At 33.7% G+C, this 26,385-nt stretch overlaps 1 protein-coding gene across 1 annotated transcript; it reads right to left on the bottom strand.

Moving 5' to 3' along the window:
• Positions 1-881: 881 nt before the first annotated feature.
• Positions 882-26,335, bottom strand: DCAF13 (DDB1 and CUL4 associated factor 13). Its single transcript, XM_016147503.2, has 11 exons — positions 26,144-26,335; positions 21,508-21,707; positions 20,839-20,946; positions 18,119-18,208; positions 16,665-16,820; positions 13,840-13,917; positions 11,873-11,955; positions 8,254-8,418; positions 3,950-4,085; positions 2,640-2,803; positions 882-1,787 (listed from the first exon to the last, which is right to left on the bottom strand). The coding sequence occupies exons 1-11, from the start codon at positions 26,211-26,213 to the stop codon at positions 1,700-1,702; spliced, it is 1,338 nt and encodes a 445-aa protein (XP_016002989.1). The 5' UTR covers positions 26,214-26,335; the 3' UTR covers positions 882-1,699.
• Between the last annotated feature and the right edge of the window lie 50 nt (positions 26,336-26,385).

The raw sequence follows: 26,385 nt of genomic DNA, 5'->3' as shown, positions 1-26,385 counted from the left end.
CTGCTCCCTGTCGCTGACGGAGCAGTGAGGCCGCTAGTGCTAGCTTACTCTTATACAACACAGGAATCCTTGGACAAGCATCGCTGGCTCAAGGACATCCCATTGACCTGGCCCAACCTTTTCTAGAATTGCACTGCTGTCTGAGGCCCTTCCTACCCCATCGCCCTTCCTCCTTGCTCTCCTGTCACAGGAGTCAAGCCTACAGTACAGACGGAAGGCTCTCCCGCCTAACCCCGCTCCCTCCTCTTTAGCCTTCAGTTTTTTAATAAATCTCTGGCACATCTTATTCTATTTAGGCATCTGCTTCTTAAAGGACTCAAACTAACACAGAAGCTCATCTTTATGGATTAGTATTAGCATATTTTCTTCGAAATCACACCCAAACCAATAGCAGTGTAAGTTCACAAAAGAACTTGGTTTGTCTTGAAAATCAAGTAATTTGAGGCCTAGAATAAATCACAAAGATTAAAAGATGGTCGATCTCTTCTCAGCCTTAAGCTATGAAATGTTTAATATGTCCAAGAAAGCATAAAAAATAGAATGAACACAGAGCTTAAGAAATAAATCCTACCCAGAGCTGCAGTCTCCTGTGTACCCCACCTTGTGTCCTCCTCTTATTCACTAGATTTTGATCTTTATCATCCCTATGAAATTTCTCCATATTTTTACTACAAATATATGTATTCTTAACAACATATTTTTTCTTTGGATTTTTAAAATCTCTTCTTTACTTAAAATTTCCTAAAATTTTGGTTTCTATATATTTATAATAGTTCACTAAGCTGATGATTAAAAAAAAAAAAACCCAATCTATGTCACAAAAAAACTATTTACAATTTAGTGAGATTAAAAAGAAATTATTTAGCAGAAATACATCAAAGTTACAATGCTGAGAAAAAGGATGTTTTATTAACTTGACCTTAAATTATAATTATTACCATTTATGAAAGTAACATAAATGTACGCTGATCTTTAGTCTCAAAAAGCCAAATATGAATAAAGTACAGAAAATAAATTCAAGTGAAAAAAGTTCTGACATAATTTTTCTACATGTTATGTGAAATCTTAGGAAGAACCATTGTAATAATTACTCAAATTAATATTAAAGGTAACACAACAGATGTTTGGTCTTAAACATAAATTTAAACAGTATACTGTCTACAATAACAGATCAGAGCTATATCTGAAATTTCAAACTGAAAAAATAAGTTAGTTTGAAAATACTGTATTCTTCAATAAGAAAGCAACTAAAAAATAAAATGTTGGATAATCTTATCAACCAAGGCTACCTTTTAGATAATATTTCAGGGTAGGTAAAATGAGCGATGATAAAGTTCTACAGATATAATTAAACTGTTATACCGGAGACGTACAGCTGATCTTTGAACACGAGGGTTACGGGTACTGACCCCTGAGCAGATGCAAATTCACATATAACGTCAGTTGGTCCCTTGCATTTGGGGATTCCCACCTCAGATAGAAAATACAGTTTTTGATCCATGGTTGGTTGAATCCACAGATGTAAAACCCAAGAAACAGAGGGCCAACTATATATTTATTGGGAAAAAAAACACATATTAAGTGGATCCTGCTAGTTCAAATATGTGTTGTTCAAGGGTCAACTTTACTTTTATTTATAGAGTTCACATCAAAACATAACAAGTAATTTACACATCTGTATCAGTAGGAATACCAAATATTATTTCACAACTGCCACTATGTGTTTCTTCCTCTCCGACACAATTGGCACAGATCCAGGCTTGCTGTGTTTGAGTCGATTTACTTCCCTAAAAATAAAACAAAATATATAAAATATAAGCAAGTTTATGAGAAATCATCTTAACCAAAAAAAACTTTCTCAGAAAAATAACAAGGCATTTTCTTTTATTGAAAAACCACCTATTAAAAAGTTTTCACAATGAAATACGTAAAAAACACCTAGAAATCAACTTTTGTTAACTTATTTGCTTCTTCTCTTACTAACATCTCAGTGTCCTTTATTGAGTTTAAAAACCTGCCAGTTATTAAAATATTTAAAAGGGACTCAACCCCAACATCTATCCAAAGAAAGCAAAATAATAGTCACTTGTATAGTTTAATTAAAAAAAAAAAAAGAGCTCCATCTTAAAATTCCTATAACATGAATTCAAGAACTACAGAGAACATTCTACAGGGGCAAGGGTGGTGGTGGTGAGTCGTTGTTCTGCTTTAGGGCCACATTGTTAGATTTCAAACGTTATGATGAAGCACAGCAGAAAAATTTTTACTTAAATGAACACTATTAATTCTTTGCATTCTTTAACTTGGAAAATACACAATACTTTTTACTTCTACCTACATTAGAAATCATTTTTAAAAACATCTACTGTAAATAGTTTTATAGTATGAGCAATGGTTTATTTTGGTAAGTCATTTCCATAGTCTGTCCTTTAAATATATTCTCAAAAATAGGTATTAGAAATTCTTACAACCTTACATGATTGTTGTTCCCCCTTTTATTAGAAAAAAGACTCAGAGAAGTCTTCAAAAACATTTCTAATGTATAATAGCACATAAACTAGCTCCTTAAAAGGTAAGGTTTTTAACAGGGAGGAATGAGAAAAGGATAATGAGATAGAGTAAAATTTCCCAACACATACTTGCGCCGACGAGCCTCTTTCATAATGCGCTGTTCCTGGATCTGGCTGTAGATAGATTTTGGTAGATGTCGGTGCCGAGCGATTCGTTTTACATGAGGATGATACTGGAATTTCTCCTTCAACTTCTGGTTATAATCTGTGGCTGCTTTTTCTCGTGATGTAAGCTGAAAAAAATGCATTTTGATATTTTAATGAATGGTATGTTCTTTGTTTTGCTTTAGCATAACAAAGCTAAGAAGCACCCCAAATTCCCCCCCAAACTAAACTTTTATGACATGCAACCAAAACCGCCAACGTAATTCTACCCTGTACAAGGTTATGTTAGTCATACCAGCTCTGCAAGCACTTCCTTTTAGATAGCATGCCTGCAATGTAGGTAAATGACACCAAGTGAAAATCTCAATACTGGGAAGCAGGGCTACGTGAACCACTGAGTTGGATCTTCCATAGGCAAAAATAACAGAAAACCACCTAATCGCTCAAAAAAATTTTTGGTTAAAATAACAGAAACAGAAAAGGCAAAGTTTTTAATTTTGTAATAACTAGACTTTGTTTAACAAATGATAAGGAAAATATGATTTAGAGAAACATTTAATGATGAATCAAAACCTAGGTATAATGTAATACCAATCATTAAACCTAACATAGAATTGTTTTTAATTACTGTTTATATCTTGATTTTCCCACCAGTGTTAAGCAGAAAATAACTCACCCTTAACCTTTCCTTCTAAAACTTAATATTTGTTTTTGATATAAACACTATGTTTTCTTAGAGAAAACACGAGACATTTAGAAAGACATCAGAAACAAAACAAAAATCACCCATAACTCTAAAACCCAGAAGTAGCTAGCTAATAATATTTGTTATATTTTCATCAAATCTTTTTTAAAGTTTGAAGCTTTCTGTATTTTTTTTTAAGTTAAATATTTTACTGTGTCTTTGATACTAAAAGACCTTACAGGAACTTGCAGCCTTTGATCTGCCAGAATACTATTCATTAAGGAGAAACAGGTGCTGTTCCAAGTTCTGCTTCCAGTCCCTACCTCTTCTCACCCTACCTCAAGGAAAACACAAAGAATCAAGAAGGCTCAAATATTATCAAACATCTGAATTAACTAAGGACTCTGAAGGTGCCTTTGACATGAAAAAAAGTAAATCTTAATACAGCCTTGTCTGTTTTGGTGCCAACTTATTTCTTTTTATCCCAACTATGCCAATTTGATCAAAATACTTCTCTCTTTACAGTATGACATCCAATAAAATCAGAAACTAGCTTTGTGACAATGAAAGAAAATGGGGTCTCTCTTACCACACCCAATTTTTCAGAAGCATTAGCTTTCCACAGACGAATGTTCATTTCATCAGATCCACACATAATATACTTGCTGTCAGAAGTCCATTTTACACAGATAACATGCTGCATTCTCTTTGTGTGATAGACTTCCCTACAGAAAAGGAATTAGTTAAAACTCTTTGGATTTCGGTACAGAGTTTAACCACTGCCTATTGAGAGTATCAGGATACCATTTTGAGTCCTAAGAGAGTATAAAAGGGAAATTCAAATTCATTTTAATATATTTTTTTTGAACCAAACAAGATTCTATATTAAGTGCTGGGAAATTTGAAAAAATTCCTGTCCTCAGAGAGGTTACGATCCAATAAGAAAAATAAACGAAAAGAAACTAAGTAAAAATTAGATGCCCAGAAAAGTTCACGAAACAACTGAAGGCATATAACACAAATATTTTGAACCTGGAATAATTTTATAGTAAGAAGCGGATTGTTTTTAATAAGTCTCTCCCTCAGCCCTCGCCCCCCTACCCTAAATCAGTTCTGGTCAACTATCATGCTTTTCCTTTACAAAACAAAATAAATGCAATGACATTCGGAGAGCACATCCTGATATGTTGATCCTAATGTTTGATTTGTGTTTTGGTAAAATTGTTTAAGAAGTTTAATTGAAGTGAGAGTTGATTTACATGTGTGAAAAGAAAGGGAGGGCTATAGAAGTGTCTGATGAGTTGAGGTAAGAATCAATTAATAAATGGAGATGTCAACTATCATACCTATTTGGAAAGGTGTGAAACATGCTAAGTGAATTCACAGAAGATACTATATTGGGAAGTGTGAAGAATAATATCCAAAGACAAGTAAAAGATAAGGTCAGAAAAAATAAAAAGATACAACTTCTGGAAAAATAAACTTTTCTTATCCGGATAAAAATATGATTCAAAATGCAGACTACTTGAGAGAAAGGAAACTAGCTCAGCAAACTCTGCATAGTAAAAGAAAACCCACACATGATGTCCAAAGAGTACGTATGTATAAAAATATCCCTGAATTACTCACAAAACTAGTCTTTTACACTTTCTAAATGATATGTTGTGAGCTCTTAAATGAACATGTACATAAACCACATTAAATTTACTTTTAAAAGTGGGTGAATGATTAAAAAATGCTTAGAAAGAACATCGTATTAAAATGAAAAGTAGATGAGACAAACTGCTTTTTCTTATGCTCTCAATACACTGCTTTACAAGACTAAATTCTTATAACTTCTGTATTTAGGAGGGCCTTTTTTCCCATAGCCATGTAATGAATTTAAATATTACAAAATTCAGTCAGGCTTTGGTAACCATTAAAAATAACCTGTTCATGTATCAGACCAGTCAAATCCAATGGTTATTCACTTAAACAACTTAGAATCCTCCTTAATGGTAAACTAAGCAGCATTCTTAACTTCTAGATGTGTTTATGTTTACACATTAGACATATAAAGTTCACTACAAGTTATACTATTCAGAGATACATTTTAAAAACTTATTCTTTATATACAGTCAAAATAAACAAATTGTTCCACGTGAATGCAACTGATTTACTTGTTTGCTTAGTAAACACTGCATGAAATCCTAATAGAAGCCTACTTTCAAGCATCAATTTAACTGCAGTTTAAGAAAATCTACTCAAAATTTATTTTAAAAATATACTTTACCATTTTAAGGTCTTTCAAAGGAAAATATTTTTTAAATACAGATCATTCAAAGCACTGCCTGTGTTATCTGAGGTTTGCAATGTAGGAAATGAGCAGATCACACAGAAACAAACTAGATTAGCTTTCAAGCAGATGAATGAAAAGGTCAGAGGGAATACCACTTACATCTAAACCTAACAGAAACACATATTAAGACTGCGATTATAAAACCTCCAAATGGTATCAGGAGACACTTCCCTAGAAATGAGTATAAGAACTCATTTCATACAATTTTAGAATTGAAGCTTTTTTACCTAGGCCTGTATTTAGTATCCATGTTGGCTTTGGAATAATTCGGCTTGAACTCAGTTGCTTGGTCCTTGGGATCACAGGTGCCTAAACATTCCTATTTCTCTGATTCTTTCTTTGTTATTTCCCCATTCTATCTACTTATGTATCCTACTGAAAAAAATAGTGTCCTACTACTTTGGAGAGTCTAATGCCAAGAAATAATGGGGGCCACAGTCTTTTGATTCTTAATATTTTCCAGAGAGGTGTGAAGAATGGAAACTATCAGCTTTGCCTTAGGCCTGGCTAAATAGTCCCAACAAACCATTTATGACTGTTTGGATAACATCGGGTTAGTTGCAGCAAACACATAGAAACCAACACTGAGAGCACTACAATGAAGATGAAGGAATGAAGCTCTCAGGATGGGATGAGTATCAAAGTCATCAGAATGCTCCAGTCAGTGTGCTTTTGATTCAAGTACCTTCTTAATCAGCTAATAGTGATGGTGACAATTATTTGCTGGAAATCAATGATGATACAAGGTGCTTTAGGAATCAATATGGAGTCCTCAAATTGAAGGAGAGAAAGATACAACACCAAAGAGAAGACTGGCTATGATGAACAAGGTATGGATAAGTTGCTTGACTCCCTGGAAAAGGCTCTGTCTTAAAGATCTTTTGGTTGTGAATACAGAGCAGGAGCTAGAGTAAAGCAAATGAGGTGTCCGCCCTATAAACTCTGAAAGGCACTCACTTTCAGTGTTGTGCAGATTCAAGGTAACTCCTTGAATTCTGGACTCTAGTCCTGGCCCTGCTGAGACAGATGGTGAGTTAAAAGAACACGATATACCCTTGAAAACAAACCACATTCTTTAAGAAAGCTCAGAAACTTTTAGCACTGTAGAAGCCAGGCTAATTATCATTAAGAGTAATGACTAAAATTCTCATCATTGTACTAAAATGGTGAGATTCCTCCACTCTGTTGTAGTAACAATACCAAACTGTACATGTATATATGTATACACATGCATATTGTGTGTGTACATGTATAACTGTATTTTAGAAAGAATATTCAGACTTTTAAAATTTTAATGTTATTAACATTATTGTATTAAAATGGGGGTGTTCATATCTTCTAGTGTGAGCAACCCAACCATAATCCTTCAACTATCATTATTTTTTATGGGTAAATTTTCTCTGGTTTACTAGAATTCGCTTTGAATATATTTCCAGGACACATATAAGGCCTTAGTAAGGAACAAAAGAATGTGTATGAAAGTGCTTTGTAAACCATAGCACACTATACAAGCAGCTTATCTTACTCAGGAGTTAGGTTTTAAAGTCAGGCTATAAAGCAAAAAATCAAGTGCAGTCGAAATTACCCTTAAAAAACTTAAAATGTCATAGCTTTCTATAAACTACCTTAATACAATAATACATGATATAATATAGATAATAAAAATATATTACATTCATTAACATATAATATGTAACAGAGGGCCAAAGTATACAAAACAATATGTCTTAGACACTAGAATTATACTCAATGTGCTTACAGAATGAGAGACACACAGAGTCCAGGACAGCTGAGCATTCATATCTCCCACCTCCTAATCATTCCAAAGCTTATAACTACTAAGTGGAGTGGAGGGAGAATGGTCCTGACAACTTAAACTGTTATTTTTCTTTTTTGCCTTAGTGTATAAGAAAAAAACTTATCTAAGTTCTTCATTATCAAATTAAAAACAATTTTAAGTTTACTATGTTTTAGGGCAGTGAAAATACTCTGTGTGGTAGTATAATAATAGATACATGTTATTACACATTTGTTTAAACCCATAGAATATACACCAAGAGTGAACACTAAAGCAAACTATGGATTTGGGGTGATTATGACGTGTCAGTATAGGTTCATCCTTGGTAACAAATGTACTATTCTGGTAAATAATGCTGATAACGAGATTGCCTATGCATATATGGGGGCAGGGATATATGGGAAATCTCTGTAATTTCCACTCAATTTTGTTATCAACCTAAAACTGCTCTAAAAAAATTAAGCTTTATAAAAAAAGTTTATTATAAAACATTTAAAAGCAATTCTAAAATAAAAGGTTTTTCCTTAAGGCAAACAATAAAATTTCATATCAATGCATTAAATAAAGACAATATCTTGTTCAATGAAATAAACTGCCCAGCAGGCTAATGTTTCAACCATAGATAATACAGTGGAAGCTGGTACTCCACGTCAAAATACTGGGGTGTGAGCCCCATCATGTACACACAACCAAAAAAAATGACAATCAAGACAAGGAAAAATTAAACAAAAACAAATGGTTTATTGATAGTACATACCTGCTTCTACTTTTGTCCATTGGAAAGATTCGAATAGATTTATCAAAACTAGCAGACACGAACTCTTTCCCGGTGGGAGAGTAATCAACGTCAAGCACCGCAGATACATGATCCATATGTACCATTACAGGAGTGTCCAGTGCACGCATATCAAAAGTATACAAGCTGTAAAAGGATTTTTAATTATTTGATACAAATTTCTATAAAGAAGCTTAGAGTACTAAAAGACACTTGTGAAAGTAAGACCATTAGCTAAATAATGCACATCTAAATAAACAGCTTAATTCTACATACAGCAGGAAAGGAATAGGGAAAAATATCAAAGGCTTTTATTATTTTTTAAGATTATACTTAAAAATTTTCATCCTTATAAACATAAATCTCAGTGTAGAAAATGTGAAAAATTGTAAGTACAAACAGTACTGAATTTACCTTTAATTCCACCATTCAGAGACACTCAGTACAGAATAATTATTCCTAATCTTTTCATCATGTAATTTAAATATATACTTTTAATAAAAGTGACATAATACTGTATAAAGCTCTGTATTCTGATACTTCACGTAGCACACATGAGCATTTATCCAATAAACAATCTTTAATATTTTAATGCTTGCATGTTTAAGGATGAGTTAAAATAATTTATAACTTAAATTTATTAGTAAATAACTCAAATAAAATTCTGATATTTGAAATTTTGACATTTAACCTTTAATTGAATGAGATGGTTTAAACTGAATCTACACAGATTCCTACAAGTAGGATTATTAAGTTCAAAGGCACGAGCATTTTTAAGGCTTGAGCTGACATATCATTTTCAACAAAGTTGCATTAATTTATACTCCTATCAGTGACTTATAAGAATGAGCACAGCTTCTCAAAGGATGTACTTAAATTAGAAAACTATACATTGTGAACTGGAAAAAAGCAATAACTTCATGATTATCAAGGTTTAAAAATTCTTAATCAACAGTTTAAAGAATAGTGCTTCAAATGAGTCAAGATGGACAATGGGCAACGGTAATAAAGCATTACTGTGACTAAGTTCCTAACAGCAAAACACTTCAAGATGCTAAGATTAGTGAGCAAAAGTTTAAGGAGAAACAGGACATCTACATAATTTTAAAGTTATCTCCCCAAAGATATGTATCAATTATAAAAAGAAAAAACAGTAACTTTATGGTGGAGAAACATGGCAGATACTACCTTAACTAGGTGATCATGGTTACCATCGTCAGTTGTAAGACATCATGTCACCCTGGTTTGATTCACCAAGATGGGCATATCGATTTTTTGGTATTCTTGCAAAATATGCATAATAATGAGAAACATCACTTAAGCCCAAATTAAAGGCAGTCTACAAAATAACTAATAGGTCCATCTCAAAAGTATCTAAGGTCATAAAAGACAAGGATAGACTGAAGAACAAAGACTGAACAGACTAAGGAGACATGAAAATTAAATCCAACTAAGAAGATCTATTACAACTCTCTATACTAAAAAGCTGTGTTGTATCCTAGAATAAAGAACATTAGAGTGGTGGTGAAATAAAGTTTGTAGTTAATACTATTGTACCAATGTTAATTTCTTGGTTTTGCTAACTGAAGGATAGTACAAAAGACATGAACTTTAGGGGAAGTTGGTTGACAGGTACTATTTTTACCACTTTTTTTGCAACTTTTTGCAAGTTTTAGTTCAAAATAAAATGTTTAAAAAACTAACACTTCAAAAAGAATTTTTTTTTAATACTATTACTATAAAAAGTCATTGATGTTAACAGTAAAATATCCCCAAAATCTTTGAACATACCACAGGATTGTCAGCCAAGGTCATACTGATCTTTGATGTTAAATTTCTGAGTTGACAACTGCTTTATACTCTCTGTCTAGAGCAGTGGTTTTCAATCAGGTTTATTTTGTTTTAGAAAATTCTGGGAGTTTTTTCCCAAGTAAATTCTGTTTTAATTTCTACCTGAGAAAAAGGTTAAAAATTTTTTCAAATTCCAAGCAAATCAACCCATTTGGATGGACAATGTTTACACAAACAAAGTTTTGAGTTATAAAATTCTTTAACGATCGCCCATTCCAACCCCTTATCTTACAGATGATAAAATCATGGCATGGAGCTTTTATATGACTTATCCAAATTTCTACAGTAGTTACTGGCTGAGTCCATACTCGAACTTCAATTAATTTCTAATTCAGAATAACTGAACTATTTCAGGGGCAAAAAAAAAAAAATGTTAAAAATATAGAAAAAAAAGGATATCACAGCAATATCACTTTAAAGTAAGAGAAATTATGGTACCCTAACAGTCACTTCTTATAAGGGATGTGCTCTTTGTTTTAGGTGCCATATATAATTGTTCCCAAGGTAAGAAATGAGAAATTCCAGGGATACTCTGAAAAAAAGATACCTTGCCAAAACGGCCAATTAGAATAAGTGTTAGACCTTAACTAGAAAAAGGCCATTGAATTTCAAAATATCAATAAAGGCTCAAAGGGCTTCAATTTTCTTTGGTACTGCTTGTTAATAAGAGTACAACTAAGCTTTTTAGTATAGAGAGTTGTAATAGATCTTCTTAGTTGGTATCACTAAAACATCATGTAATAAATCCTATTTTGAGCTAATTTATCCTTTTATAAATAGTGAAAAGAACACAAAACTTAAATGCAGATGATCTAAAGTTCAACCCAACAACAAACTTCCATCTTAAAAAAAAAAGTGTCAAGACCCAACCGTATGCGCAGCACTACAGTAAATGCTTTGGTGAAAAAGATAAGACACTTTTTTCATTAGGACATTAAACCCCTGCTTCAATAGTCTCATCTCTAAAAAGGGGGTAATATACATGTCCTATTCAGCTTATAGGGATACTGCAAATATAAAACAGGAGAGCCAATGTGAAATGCTTCAACAAGTTTTAAAGCAATATGTAAGGAATCATAAAATTCCATCTAGGTCAACAACATAAAGCTGCTAAGTCACCTTCACTTTACATGGAGTAACAGAATATATTTGCAAATATTAAGGTAAAAATTGAAACTATATTTTTCTTTTTGTCTTACTGAAGTAAGAGTGACAGCTGATAAGCAGACTACATAAGTATCAGCTATCTAAAGAGCTACAAATTTTGTAGGCAGATATTTTTAGTTTCTATTAAAACGTGTATGGTTCTGTCATATTTATATGGTCTACCTCAGAGACCGAACAACTTTTTTGTAAAGGGGCTGATAAACATTTTCACCATTGTAGGCCATGTGATCTCTGCTGCAACTATGCAATTCAGGCATTCTAGCGCAAAGGCAGCCATATTCAGTACATTAATGACTGTGGTTATTTTCCAATAAAACCTTACAAACACAGGCAGCAGACAGGATCTGGTCCACAGGTCATAGCTTACTGTTCCTGGTATGTATCATTTTGAAAACTGAAAATACTTTTCTAAGAAGCTGTTCTCCAATTTGGGAAACATTTTATTTATTTATTCATTTTTTAGCAAAACACATGACAATTTTCTAACATATTTGAAGGAATACTACATAGGAAACATATTTCATTAGTAAGACTTATACGATTGAGTGATTTCTGATAGAAGTAAGTTTAAAAGAAAACTTACTTGTAATCTTCATTTGCTGCAGTAAAAATGAAAGCTTCCATAGGGTTCCAACAAATTGTATTCGTTCTCATATCTAAGATGACCTGAAAAAGGAAGCACTCTCTAATCCATTACAGTGAAATTAATTCTCTCTAAAATGAATAAACTTCCCACTTCATTTCCTTTCATTTTTTTCCAATGTTTAAACAAATATTTAGTAAATACCTATTATGTGCTCAGTACTTGCCTTGGTGCAATAGGAAAATAAATCAATAATTGCTTCTTGAAAACAAAGAGTTATAAATATTGAAAATATATAAAAATGATTAATAAATAGTCCCTTGACCTCAAATAACTTATAGTTTAATCAGGTTAATGAGACATAAAAATTTTAAAAATATAAACAATGAAGCAATAACTAAATACCAAATTAAAGGCAAAATTAATGGTGATCTAAGAGTTAAAATGGAGAAGATTTCAAAAGACAAGCATAATTGGAGTTGACCTGTGAAGGAAAAGTATATTATACAGTTTCTCAATTGGAGCATTTGGGGTACAACAATCTTTTGCTGTGTGTGACTATCTGTTGTATGATGTTTATCTTTTCAGGCACCTGCCCACTAAAATGCCAGTTAGCAGTCTCTAAAATACCCTTCCCATATTTCCAAAAATATACCTGGTGGGGGAGTACAACTGCTGATTGAGAACTACTACATTTAGAAAAGAACAGAAGAAACACTGATAGTCTAGTAGCTAGAATAAAGGAAAAATAGAAAATACCATCTCTGCATCATCAAGGTGACCTGCAATGTGACAAAGCCTATTTATATATTGTCTCACTGACTGAAACAAATAAATGAAATACAAATTGGGACCAGATTTTAGAGGGCCTTGAAAGCCAAGCTACAGTTCTTTTCTTCAACCTAAAAGTAATAAAGCACCATTTAAAAACTGAGAATGGAGGGTCAGAGGGGGCAAAAACTACTTATTAAACTAGTACTTCATGTCAGCAGTCTGCTAAATGCTTAAAGTATCATGTTGTATTCTCACCAATGTGCTGCAAGTGGTTATTAATATCACTGTTTTACAGGAGAAACAGATTAAGTTACCTGTTTTACGTCTAAAACCAAAATTCATGTAGAATCTTCCCACTATATCACATGAATGAGTGAAATGATTAAGTGGTACTTTGGAAAGGTTATCATATTTATCAAGTTCAAACTTCAATGAATATATTCAACTCCTAATATTTCTGAAGTTATTTTATGTTATAAAAATGACTGAGGAAAAACAAAAATGTGAAAGCACATCTTCTATATGTGGACTATGACAATAAACTTGTGGTACATCAATGTCTACCTTTCCTGCATGCTCACAATTCTAGCACTTTAAATCAACTTTATACCTTTTCGCTTATAATGGTACTCTTTACCGATGGTATTTCTCTCCCTCTAAAGAGTCAGTCTAAAGTTGTATTACCTTTGATATCTAACTCCTGGAATGATTGCCTAGCACTACTGGGAAATCTGTCACTTTGAACAAGATAGTGTTTGTCTAAACAAAATGCCAATCTAGTACCCATCAGCACATAATTAAACAAATAAACTTAGTTATGTAATTATAAAATTTTCTGGAATGCAATATTATACGTATCATATAACAATCATGGGGCCTGAAGTAACGGAATGTAATAATTTTAATTTAAAACCTTTCAATTTAATAAGCACTGACTAGATGCCTAATATTTACTGGCATTATGAAAGATATGAAGATGACTGGGATATAGTACCTAGCATAAATTTAAGGGTCGCTAAAAAACAAAAGGGAGCTGAGAGAATGCCATTATGATCACTTTGGGTTCTAAGAACATCTCTATGAAAAGAAACTTTTTTAAATTCTGAAGAAATATTTGCTCCAGGTTTTCAGTCACTCAATTTACAGAGGAATGTACTAACAATTGTATAAGCAGAAGACAAACTGAAACTCACCTTTTTCAGAGGAGTAGCTTGCCTCATGTCATATAGTACTATATTCCTGTCAGAAGCACAACTTCCCAAGAGAAATGTCTAAAAATAAGTATAACAATCACCAGTTAAAAGCCAGGCTTGGCAGCGAACTATGTCCATTCAGTGAACAAATGATTTAATTACCCTTTATGTTTAGGATACAAAGTTACATTAAAGTCCTTTTAAGAGGGAACAATGAATCATGCATAATCTCAGGGATCTATTTTCACTGTTAAATCCCTATGCGCATATTTTAGATGCCAGTGATGACAATGTAAAGATAATTCACACATTCAGCTCTTTTTCTAAAGAGACAATTTCAGTAGTAGCATTACTGAATCAAAAAAGCATTTTAAAAAAAGTTATATTTTTTGATATTTAGGGCTAATCCTTTTCCAGAGAGTTGTACCAACATGCACTACAACATGCAAATATGTCAATGTTATTGCAACCAGGCATTAGGTAGTGCCATTTAAAAGTTAATATCTGTATGGCAACATTTCCTAATTAGTACTTTACTAGTAGTTTAATATTTCCTCAAGTATACTAACCTTCTGTATAAATTAGGAGTGTCCTTTGTTTCAAGATGTTTCAAATATTTATTTTTTAAGTCAGTTATAAATGTGCAAGGTACTTCTTATATAACACTTGGCAGTAAGTGAAAATAAGCCCTCCAGCTACCAGTGGAGCCTAGAATCCCGGCCTTTGTAGCACCATTCCCTCCTCACTTACAGGTCCTGACACAACTCTTGGCTTCTGCCAATTAGTTACTCCTCACTCCACGTGTAAGAGGAAAAACAAAGAGATATTTACTAAACAGCTATATGGCCAGCTAACTCCTACTATATGTGTGTACAAAGTTCAAATAAAACATCATCGCTTCCACTCTGAGACTTTACCCTGGTTAGTGACTTCTCTCAACCTTTCCTGATGTCTCATTATGTTACCTTAAGGTCTGACCAGGTCCCAAAAATACTTTGATCCGAGCAAAGCAAAAATTCTCCTAGACTAAAAGCTGACTTTCACATTGTAAAATGTGGCAATGCTTAGCATAAACTTTTGACTTTATTAGAATTCTAGGCTTCAATATTTTAACAGAAAATTTATTATTGATTAGAAGAGACAAATACACTCCATTTGTTCACAGCAACATGCCCTTTCCATGCACACCATTTGTTTCTACCAGTAAGTCAGTTCACGAGGTTAAAAAAAAAAAAATCACATATACAGCTGAACAAATAGAGTTGCTATACAGGCAAATTTGAAAAACATGGTCACTAGGTCATCACTAATAATTATGATTTTAGAATTGCCCAGCAGTCTTTCTAACACAGGTGTTCACCAACATAGAGAAATGAAAGACCTTCCCTTAGAGAAGCAGAAATCAATATGTTCACTTTTTTTTTTTAATAGTAATAACATCACTACCTTAAATTTGGATAGCACTTTTAAAAAATATTCACATGTATTATCGCCTTTTACACTCACTATAAACCTATTAAGTACACTGAAAGATATTATCAATCTCATTTAAAAAAGAAACAAAAATACATAAAGTCTCAACTGTATAAGGTCAAAGGCACATTGCCAGGAAATCAAGTTCAAGCTTAGCTCCACATGAAGGAGGACATAAAATGCTCCCACAAATCACTTGTGTTCGTGGCCATATGGTCTCTGTAGCATTTGTTCAACTCTGCCACTGTACTGCAAACACAGCTACCAACAATATGTAAGCAAAAGAGCACAGCTCTGTTCTAGTGAAACTTTATTTACAAAAAAAGGCACTGGGCACACAGATCAGTTTGCCAAACCATGCTCTAGACCAGCAGCTCCTCGCAGAAGTGTATATGTTATATGTGCTGGGGACAGGAAGGGTGTTCTCTGATTGACTGCTCAGCAGCACAAGGCAAACTCACATCATGCTGTAGCACCTTGTGTTTCAAAATATCATACAATTTTTATACCCTGCCACTTTGACTTGGCCTTTCTACCACCCTTTTGTCAGCTTGAGAGTGTAAAACTTGCATATCAGGATTTTCTCTTATACTATCTAACATGATGATCTCCTGAAAACTTCTAAAATCAGCTTATATATGCAGCAATTTCCTTTTCTTTCTTCAGGAAAAGGCATCTCTACCAAGTCCTCTGGACAATGAGCTCACCTACTGTTATATACTCAGTAAAAGCTCAGGGAAAGATCTGGAATCCAAGGTCTACTTAGCTTTCAAGGCAGCTTCCTTTCCTGTATTTGAACCTGAATAAACAACAGGTAGTAGCCAATTTCCAACTCTTCCCTTAGACCCGGAAAAAATTAGGAATAACATCTGACTTCTAAGCAAAGAAAAACAGAGCTAATTGTCATACAGTACAATACACAAATATATCATTATGAAGCACTGATGTGCCCTTGTCGCTTATAAATAATTAAAGAAAATAATTAATGCCCAATGCTCCTTCTTCTGACCTCTAAGAGAGTTAATAAACATTTTCCTAAAGGTACAATGATGTAATCTGGTACATGAGTGTTGAGAGCATGAGTTAAACTTAAGTTTTCAGGACGGTATTTTCACACCCTCCTCTAATGGTGTTTAGCACCTGTATCTGGGACTAAACTGCAGGTAAACACGTCAAGATTTGACCAAAGGTGTCAGAATACAGATAAAATCTGGAAAACTAATTAAATGCCAGAATATCATTCAAACTCAAAAAAAAAAAATTATATATGTTTAAAAGTTTCTTAAACAGAGCTGAAATTATTAAATAATAAGAAAACAACAAGCTGAAAATATTTCAAAAAGAAACATTACCTCAATTGGGTTAAACTTAACACTACTTATACTGTCAAATCCCCAGGTCATTGAACATATAGGATTGGTTCTTTGTTCATCCCAAATGTCTACTTGCTGTCCACATGTGGCAAAAACAGCTTCTTTCCAGTGATGATCAATTCCTGTATACACTGTCTTTGAAAGCAAAGAGATTGTTATAGATGGGTCTTTTCATAATTACTTCAAATCTACAGAACAACATTTTAAATATATTTATCTACACACTCATTTTTGGGGAAAAGATATGTGTTCACAAAGAAATTTCTTTGAAGCCCTTACCTAAAGGAGAAAACAGTATCACAAAGAATGATGTTTTTATCATATATTCTGGGAATAAAGAAAAATGTTAACATGGGATGCATTTAATTAAGTTTGAATCAACAACTGGATTAAAATTTAAGGGGAGAAATAAAATTGGTGAGGGTGGATGCTAATATTGTTAAAAGCAATAAAATCTCAAATATTTGCTATTATTAATTTAAAACACGTGATTAATCTATTCAGGTTCAGATTAAAGTCTGCCTTTCTACTATACGATAAAAAAAATGTTTACGAAGGAAATTAGAGGGAAATATTTAGCTAGTACTTTAAGAACTCGTAGCAGCATCTACAGGTTTCTAATTATTTTCTATACATGAATGCAAGTCCTACAAACTTTTCCAAAATAAGAATTACTCACCAATATCACAGAGACAGAGATGAGACTAAAGATTTAAAAAACATTTGGAACTTCCAGAAAAAAGGCATTTTACAAGTATGAAACCAATTTTTTACCAACTGCAAGTTATTTCTATCTCATTCTCATACCCAACCTCAATGTCTCTTTAAGAACATTTATAACCTCTTGATACCTGAAAAAGCAGACTTAAAATACATAACTCTAATAGCAAAATAACAGCAATTTAAAAATGGACATATTTAAAGATCAAATCTAATTTTAGAACTTTGCTTAATATGAAAATGTAAGCATTATAAATATAGGCCACACATCCTGAATTATACTTGCTATAACTAAATCATATCACCTGATTTGCAGATTACAAGAAATGTAAATGTGACTTATACAAAAAACATATTATTATATTTCTTCATTTCCTAAAGGATTCTTTCAAGTAAGAAATTCTGAGCTTTGTGTAACCTCTATCATGATATAAATCAGATAGAAGCTCAAGCAGTATTTTTTCTGACCTTTTACCTTATAGAGTTCCCTCTAAGGAAATGTTTCATTGTATCCTCCAGCTAAAAACAGAAATAAATTCTTAAGCTGCAAAAGACCTTAACTGTATTAAATAGTGCTTAAAATAGGTCAATTATTACAGCCTAAAGTCTTTGATTCTTAGATATATCTCTTTTTGCAATTAAAAGTATGAAATTATTTTAAGTAAAAGAGAAGAATTTTAATAGACAAAGTATGGATCAATTCATTTTTGTACCTTTCCTAATATTGTATGCAATGGTTCTTCCTCTTCTCCAAAGCTTGGTCCATCCATTTTCCACTGCTTCACAGTTTTATCATCACCAACCTAGAAACATTTATCATGATGAAGATAATGAACATTTATAAATTATAAACTCATCGACATACACATCAAATTATAAACATTTCCAGTTTTAAAAATAGCACAAACCATATTCTTCCAGTATCATAATTATTTACCTTGTTATAGTAAATAATTGTGACAAATATATACAGTCTATAAAATTAAAAACAAAATCGTATGAGTAGAGAAAAAAAACAAGAGTAGGAACACAGTTAAGTCATAAATAATAGCCGAAAAATGCATATTGCAATAAGAATGGCATTTTAAATTAAGAAGAAAATGGACTGCAATAAAATGATATTGTAATGTCAGGTTAGTCATTTAAAAAGTTCACACGATCTTATATCTGTCATAAAAATAAAATTCCTGATAACTTTAAATGTAAAATATAAAATTAAAAACATAAAAATACTAGAGAGAAGGCATTTTTATGATTTTGGCATGAACAAAGTGCTTCTGTACCTGACACAAAACTCCAGAAACTATTAAGTTGGTGGTTCTCAAATTGTGAACTACAGACCTCTGAAAGATCCTGAGAATTTTCAGATTGTTAATAAAGACATCATTTGCCTTTTCACTATGATCATAATTCCTTTTCTAACATACCTATATAGGGTCATGAAACTTGTCTGCACCCCTCTAGTGAAAAGCTACTAAATGCTTTGCAATGAAGTCTATTTTGGTTGTTGACAGCAAATACGTATTTCCTTACACTGAAACTAAATCTTTTAGCATTATCACCTATTCCAAATATTCCTATATGGAACAACAAATGAAGCCATTTCCTCTTTCACATGACAATCTTTCTAATATTTAAAGGTAGCTCTCAGGTTTCCCAGAAGTTACCTCTGCCCTTTATTATTCCCTTGCAAATTCCTTTGCGATCTGAGTTTTGTGCTCAGCATGCTACTGGACTTGTTCTTTAAAAAATCACCAGTAAAAATAAGGAAGATTTACACAGTTGGTTAGCATATATGTATACATGAACTGTTGTATATATAGGTTAAAACATTTGAAAAGATACACATCAAACCGCTAACAGTGTCAAAACTGAAAGGGTAGAATTATAGTAGAATTATTGTTTGCAGGTCTACATTCCTAAAATATTCTTCTCAGTCTTCATCTTCATCATCTCTTGTGGTAGCTCACACAACCATCCTTTCCTTTCCTCCTGGGAAATTAAGCTCATTCACAGGCTCTTCTAGTTCTCTGCATTACTCTCTGTTTCCCCATTCCTAGAGGCAGGCGTTTCCCAAAGCTATTTCTGACATCTCTGATTCCTATATTTTCTGTCTCACTTCCAACAATGCCATACGATGGTTTCAATCATTATTTCTGAATTGATGCTGCCAAGTTGAGCTCTCCTTTCCTCCTGAGCTCTGGACCTGCATCCGCAAAGGCACGATAGGCGTCTTCACTTGAATAGCCCATTGACAGCCAGGATCACACCATACCTTTCCCTTCTCACTGTCCTCTCAAGTTTGACACTCCTGGCTTCCTCATTTCTGTAACCATCCTCCTAGCCAATTGTTTATTAACGACGACCATCCTCCAAGGCATCCCTCATTTGTCAAGCCTGGCAAACCTCTAAAATGTTTCTAAACCTAACAACTACTTTCCTCTGTTTTCAATCTCCAGCACTGGCTCTTATTATTGCTTCCTCAAATTATTAAAACAGCCTCCAAACTATTACTTACTGTTGTCAAAGTAATCATTTCAAAGCACTGCTTAGATTCTGTCATTCTCCTCTTAAAACAACGTTCAATGAACTCAAACAGGCATTTGTACACCAATGTTTATAGCAGCATTATTCATAAAAGCCAATGGTGAAACAACTCAAATGTCCATGATGGATGAATGGATAAACAAAATGTGGTATATACATACAATGGAATTTTATTCAGCCTTAAAAAGGAAAGAAATTCTGGCACATGCTAAAATATGAATAAACCCTAAAGACATTATGCTAATTGAAACAGGTCAGACACAGAAAGGCAAATAGATGACTCCACTGATATGAGGTACCTAGAATAGTCAAATATGCAGAAAGCAGGACAGCGGTAACCAAGGGCTAGGGGTAAGGTGAACGGGAGTTATTGTTTATTTGACTACAGAGTTTTAGTGTGGGAAAAATGAAAAAGTCTAGAAAGGGACAGTGGTGAAGGTTGTGCAATGGTGTGAATATACTTAATTCCACTGAATACACAATGGTAAATTTTATATTATGTATGTCTTACCACACACAAACACAAGTCCTTCAATGACTTACTACTTACTATTTGATACAGTACAACTTACATATCCTTAAGCACAGAAAATCCTCCAGAATAAACTAAACTACTTTTCTACTCTCATCTTGCATTAATCTCACTTCTCAGGGTTCTATAGGATATTAGTTCAATATTATGTTAAGTATTTATTAAAAAATCAAAAAGTAAGGGGAAGGCTGGATTACATGAAGAAAATTAGGACTTTTCAAGGTTTTAGCAAGTTATTTGCATTGTGAAATGCCAAAAGGGCCTTGGAACAAATAAATGAACTCAGAAAATATTCAATTAGATCAGTCTTATATGTGGTAAAAAGAGTTAATAACTTAACGGCATTATACTTACAGTAAAAAAAGAAGTCCCACAAAAGCGAGTACATATTCCACGTACAAAACCTTCATGTGCTTGTATAGTACGGATACAGTTTCGTTTAGTCAAGTTCCAAATTCTAACCTATGATAAAGCATACCAGTAAATTTCATTAAACTGTAAATATAAAATATTTAGGGATAGGATTACTACATTCCAAGAAAAATAAATTCGACACTGAAAAAGCTATGAATCACTAAACAAAATCCACCAGACAGCTAAAAACAAAATCCTCTGTATTAAAATAATGCAATGCATATGGATGAGTATATCAACAAGCAGAACAGTCAATCTGCTAAATACTCTGTTGATTCCAGTTTAAAGTGTTCCAAGCTTTCTTTCTTTGCCAGTGAGAAGTGATTAAATGTTGAATCATTAATATCCTGTTATTAATAAAACTCACACTGAAATAGCTTTATTATAAACATGCTTTATTATTTACTGTCAAATTCAGTCCAAAGCAAAGAAATTAAAAATGTAGTAGCTTTAGATAAGAAATTACTTTAGTTACTGATTCAAACAGAATTTAGTCTTGAATTACAAGACACAGAAAAATGAAAACCCACAGTAACTCAAACTAAAGGAAGAACATTAGTAACATAACTACTTTTAGTTTAAAATATCAACCTTTAGAGTGACACTTGCCTCTCCATCACATGCCCCAGAAAGGACAGTAGCCAGGCTCTTTGGATGCTTTGCCAAGCAATTGACTCCATCTCGGTGACCATCCAGGGAAGCAAGGAATGGTTTTGCAAATACCCGTTCCAGTTTGGTAGCATTTAAAGCTCTTACATATTCTCGTGGAACCTCGAAGGGGTGTAAGGTAGGATCATAGTTTCTTGGAACTGAAAAAATAATTCACATTTAATATTTCCTGTGGTCTTTCTCAGCTAATCATTCAATAAGCCATTGTTAGGGACACTGTTCTATGCCTGGAACTGTGAAGAATTCAAAAGCAGAAGACCTTTCTTCCAGAATACCAGAAAATCATAGAATGCATATATTTTGCAAAATAATTAGACCCTATATATACACACAGCTTTTCTTTTAATATGTCCTACTATACTCCTCAACTGGGCTGTAAGCTTTCATGGACAGGGCTTCCACTACATTCTTCACTTTTACTCCTTATGCCTAGCACAGTACCTGGCACAAAACAAGTGCATGTAAATGCTTGCCCCACCGAACTCTAAGCTCCTTATGGAGCAGAAACATTAATCTCTAGTGCTAATTGCTGTAGTAACAGGCGTACACTGCTGTGTTTATGATTATAGCCACTATTTATTAAGCACTTTCCACATTTGTTTGCTTAAAAAACTGTTTTTACCATGTGCCTGGCACTCTTCCAAATACCTTATATTAACTTATTTAATCTCCACAGCACCCTATGTTTTAGATTCTATTACTACATCCCACTTTATAGTTGGGAAAACTAAGACACAGAGCAGTAACTTGTCTATGAAATGATGGAGTCAGGATTCAACCAAGGCAGTCTGGCTCCAGAATCCAAGTTCTTAACTACTATGCTATGCTGCTAAATATGTTGTCTCAGTTAATAATTATGTTTAGGAAATAATTCTAAGCCCGCATGTTTAAAAAAACCCTCAACGTCTAAAAGTAAATGCATTGTCTTACCCCACGACTTCACCCTGATGTCTTTTCTGACTCCATTAATGGTACTATATCCAACATCCAATCAAGCTCAAACATGTCGATCTTATATATTCCATCTTCCACATTCCCCAATGCCAAAACTTAAACTCCTACTTATACTCTCTCTCTGAAATACTAATTCATTCTTCCCTTTCTTTTCCTATCTTTAGTAACTTAGTTCTGGCCCTTATTACTTTATACTTGGACTATTGTAATATCATCCCTACTCTACTTGGTGGAAATTTACACTATAATCAGATTAATCATCCTAAAACACAGCTTTTTACATGTCCTTCCCATGCTCAAAAACTTTCAAAGGCTCCCTACAGTGGTAGTTTTCGAACTCTTGATTGTGTGCCCCATTAGTAACAGAGTTCTTGAGCAGGTCTTTCCCCTGTCAACATGTGTACACAATATTTATTTAGTAAAGCATGTTAAAGATGCTTGTTTAAAAAAACCTCATTGTAACACTATGATAGAGGGATTCGAAGGTTTTAACTTAGTTTATATCAATATTTGGTTTTAATTGCTACCATAGCTGAAAAAGATGCAGGCAGAACTTGCTACTGACTGGTACTGCGTTACTGGGAGCACAAATATACCGGAACCAATTCCTCCTTTTGCAGTTTTGTGCTAACACATGTGACTTCAGTTACTGTGAACATGTCAGACAGTGGGAGTGGTTCGGTTAATATGGTATCGTGCAAAGTGAGGACTGCCTGCCCTTCAAAAAAAAGGAGCAGATCCAAAGAGAAGACATCCATCATTGGCTACATTTAGAATATTTAATTTTCAGTCCCATCCACCAGTTTTGCAAAAGTTATTTCTGAAATTTATCTAGAAAATTTCCATTTACTCTGATGTCAATAGATCTTTCTAAAACTATTTTGGCATTTTAATAATTTTAACAGGTAAAAAAACTCAACAAAGTAGAGATCATTCTGTTTACTAATATTTTTATGTAGTCAAAAATGAATTTTTATAGATGACACTTTCATCATTTACAGGACACTACTTTTTAAATATATGGAAACAGTTCTAAATATAAATTTTCAAAACAGCCTTCCACAGCACAAGATTTTTTGAAAAGTAATCACTTCCTCACTCATCACTCATCATTAAAATGGACCTTGAAGTAGCAGATTATGTATTTTTAAAATAAAAAAATAAAAATTCCTATCTACTATTCATAGCCACAGAAAAGTTTAGCAAATTTAAATAAATTTTTAATTCATCAGTATGTTCCACAATTCTAAGAACTTTGCCACGATATTACCAAGGAACCTCTGCAGAGAAAAAAATATTTTTATGGTTCCTCTCACCGCTTTACAAATTGCTATATAAAGATTCTGTTATTTAAAATAATATAATCTGCCAATAAATGTAAACTGTAATATGCTGCAATATTCCAAAGGTAGAAGCAAGCACACCTTTCTCGACCTTCCAGTCTTTTCTTGGAATACTTGAAGTACCACATATGGCACGAAATGAGGATGTAAGTGTCAATGTAAGTAGTATATAAATAAAGACTAATTTGTTTTTTAAGAAATAAAAATTGAAGTACTGTTTTTTTTTCCACTCCACAGCTCAGTACGTCCAGTTTAGAGACTTCTGACCAATGGGATTAATTTCAAGCTCTTTTTTGGTCTTCCACAATGTGGTTCCAACCTACTTCTTCAGTTTCAAGTGCTTTTTGAAACTCAGCTCTTGCCAAATTGGTTTATTCACTGTCATCTAAAACTGCCTGGCAATTTCCCACTTTTGAGACTTTGCAAAAGTCATTTCTTCTGCCAAGAATGTACTCCAACTTTTCAACCTAACCTATCTAAACCCTATGTATCCTTTAAACATATTCAGCTTAAAGACCATGTCTCCTATAATTCCTACCTCTAAATTCATACATTCAGTCAACAACAAACATGCAGTGAATGCATATAGAGCATCGGCCATGTGCCACAGCACTGAGGATAATATAGCTGACAAACTCATGACAAAAATTTATGTAAGTTGTTCTCACATATCTGTACATTAATCAACTGTATCAGAATAACCAAAGGAATTTTAAAAATACAGATTCTCTGATGTCCACCCCAGGTCTATGAATCAAAATAATCAAGTATCTGAATACTACACAAAAGTTACAAGGAAATAACAGCTAAACAAAAATGAAATAATGGAAAATAATGTCTTCCTTATATTATGTTTTTGAGAGTTTCAATACTTCTACTATTTTTTCATCAGAAAGTATAAAGAAATAAAATTTTACATAAGTCCCTTAACAAGATCAGATTCATTCCTGCATTAGGACACTTATAAAACAACTACTATGTGCCAGGTGCTGTCTAAACATGGTGGATATAGAAACAAACATGACTCTTCCCCTCTCGGAAAGTTCAGTTTGATGAGAAAGACTGACGATCAAAATAGTAATCATGAGGCAATGGGATAAACACTCTGATACTGGTTAAAGAAAAAAGGGTGCTTAAATGGGGGGACAGGAAGGATACACGAGGTAAGTATGGAAGAATTAGTCTTTAGAGAAAGCTTCCCAGAGGAAGGAGAGAAATTGGATAAGGGTGTGTGCCTCAGGATGCCTGAAAGAGGATGACTGAAAGAGGATACCTGAAATTCACCTAGACTGCCCAGGGTGAATGTAAGCTACTTCCAAGAGGAATAGTGACTGGTAAAACTAGAGAGGAAGATGGGAACATGTTCAAGGAATAAAGGTGATGTCAAATCCAGGTAATATGCCTTAATTTGCATTTTAGAAACATTATTGTCATTAACCTGTAAACATCTTGTAAGCAGAGACCAATGCTCGTATATGTTGATAGCCTCTACTACTCAATCAAAATAGTGAAATATAGTTCCAGCTTCATCACCTTCTATCACTTATCCTTTATTAAAACTCCGATGACATGGTCCCCCCCCCCCTTTTTTTTTTATGCCTAAGTTCATTCCTGCCTTAAGGCCTGTGAACTTTTTATTGTCTTCACTTGGAATAGTCTGTTCACATATGGTAGGTCTCTGGTCATTTAGATATCATGAGCTGAAATTCATAAGCAGTCAACGGGGAGAAAGACCAGTACAGATAAATAAAATGTTAGCGGGGGGAAAGACCAGTAAATAAAATTCATTGACTTCATTTTATCCATTCTCATTTTCCAGAATTGTTAATAAAACTAATGGCTTTAAATTTAGCCTTTGTCTCTTCCCACATCCAAAAGTACAGAATTTTAGGTAGTAAAATGGCCAGAAGTCAGAACAGCACGAAGGTTTAAAGAAGCCTGTTTAACTTTTAAATTCTTCAATTCACAAGTTTGGCTCATTCGTGTTCCACTTTTCAACAAGAACCTAAGAAAAATCTGAGAACAGCACTGGGGCTGGCAGCGAAAGCATTCTCCATATGGCTAACTTTTCCACTTACCACTAGAAAAAGTTTTTAGAAAAAGGACGTGAAGAGAAGTTATCTGCTACCCAGTCTGACAACGGCCTGATCTGTACAAAGTTTGCCTGGGCTAACGCGAACACAGGGAGAGAACGAAACTAGAGCGCGTCTCCCTGCCAGCTTTATTCGGTGGAACCCGAAGCCAGGCCGAAGGCTCGCGGGCTCTCTAACCTGTCTCACCTCTCTGTAAGTCCAACTTGGTTTCGCGGACATAGTTGTCCGGGTTCCGGCTCAGCATTTTCACCTTCATCTTGGCGGCCAATTCTCCACGAGTCCACAAGCCTTTCCGTTCGGGTTCAGACTACCGCCGCCTGTCCCGGAGAACGCTACTTCCGCTTCTTCTTGACTACTCCCTGTCACGTGACTTTCACGGAGCGGAACCCGTAAGCCTAAAATGTACCCTGAGACGCTCCGTAGTTTTG

Source organism: Rousettus aegyptiacus, unplaced genomic scaffold (assembly GCF_014176215.1).
Source record: "Rousettus aegyptiacus isolate mRouAeg1 unplaced genomic scaffold, mRouAeg1.p scaffold_m13_p_15, whole genome shotgun sequence".
Classification (NCBI taxonomy): domain Eukaryota; kingdom Metazoa; phylum Chordata; class Mammalia; order Chiroptera; family Pteropodidae; genus Rousettus; species Rousettus aegyptiacus.
The sequence above is the reverse complement of the archived record's forward strand: the minus strand, read 5'-3'. Positions and strand labels throughout refer to the sequence as shown.

Excerpts from the sequence above, each read along its gene's own strand:
- DCAF13 (XM_016147503.2), bottom strand. The coding sequence starts at position 26,213 with ATGAAGGTGAAAATGCTGAGCCGGAACCCGGACAACTATGTCCGCGAA. Across the intron at positions 8,419-11,872 it reads GCAGCAAATGAAGATTACAA|CTTGTATACTTTTGATATGC; the intron begins GTAAGTTTTCTT and ends ATCCTTTTACAG. Across the intron at positions 2,804-3,949 it reads CTTCTGAAAAATTGGGTGTG|CTTACATCACGAGAAAAAGC; the intron begins GTAAGAGAGACC and ends CATTTTTTTCAG.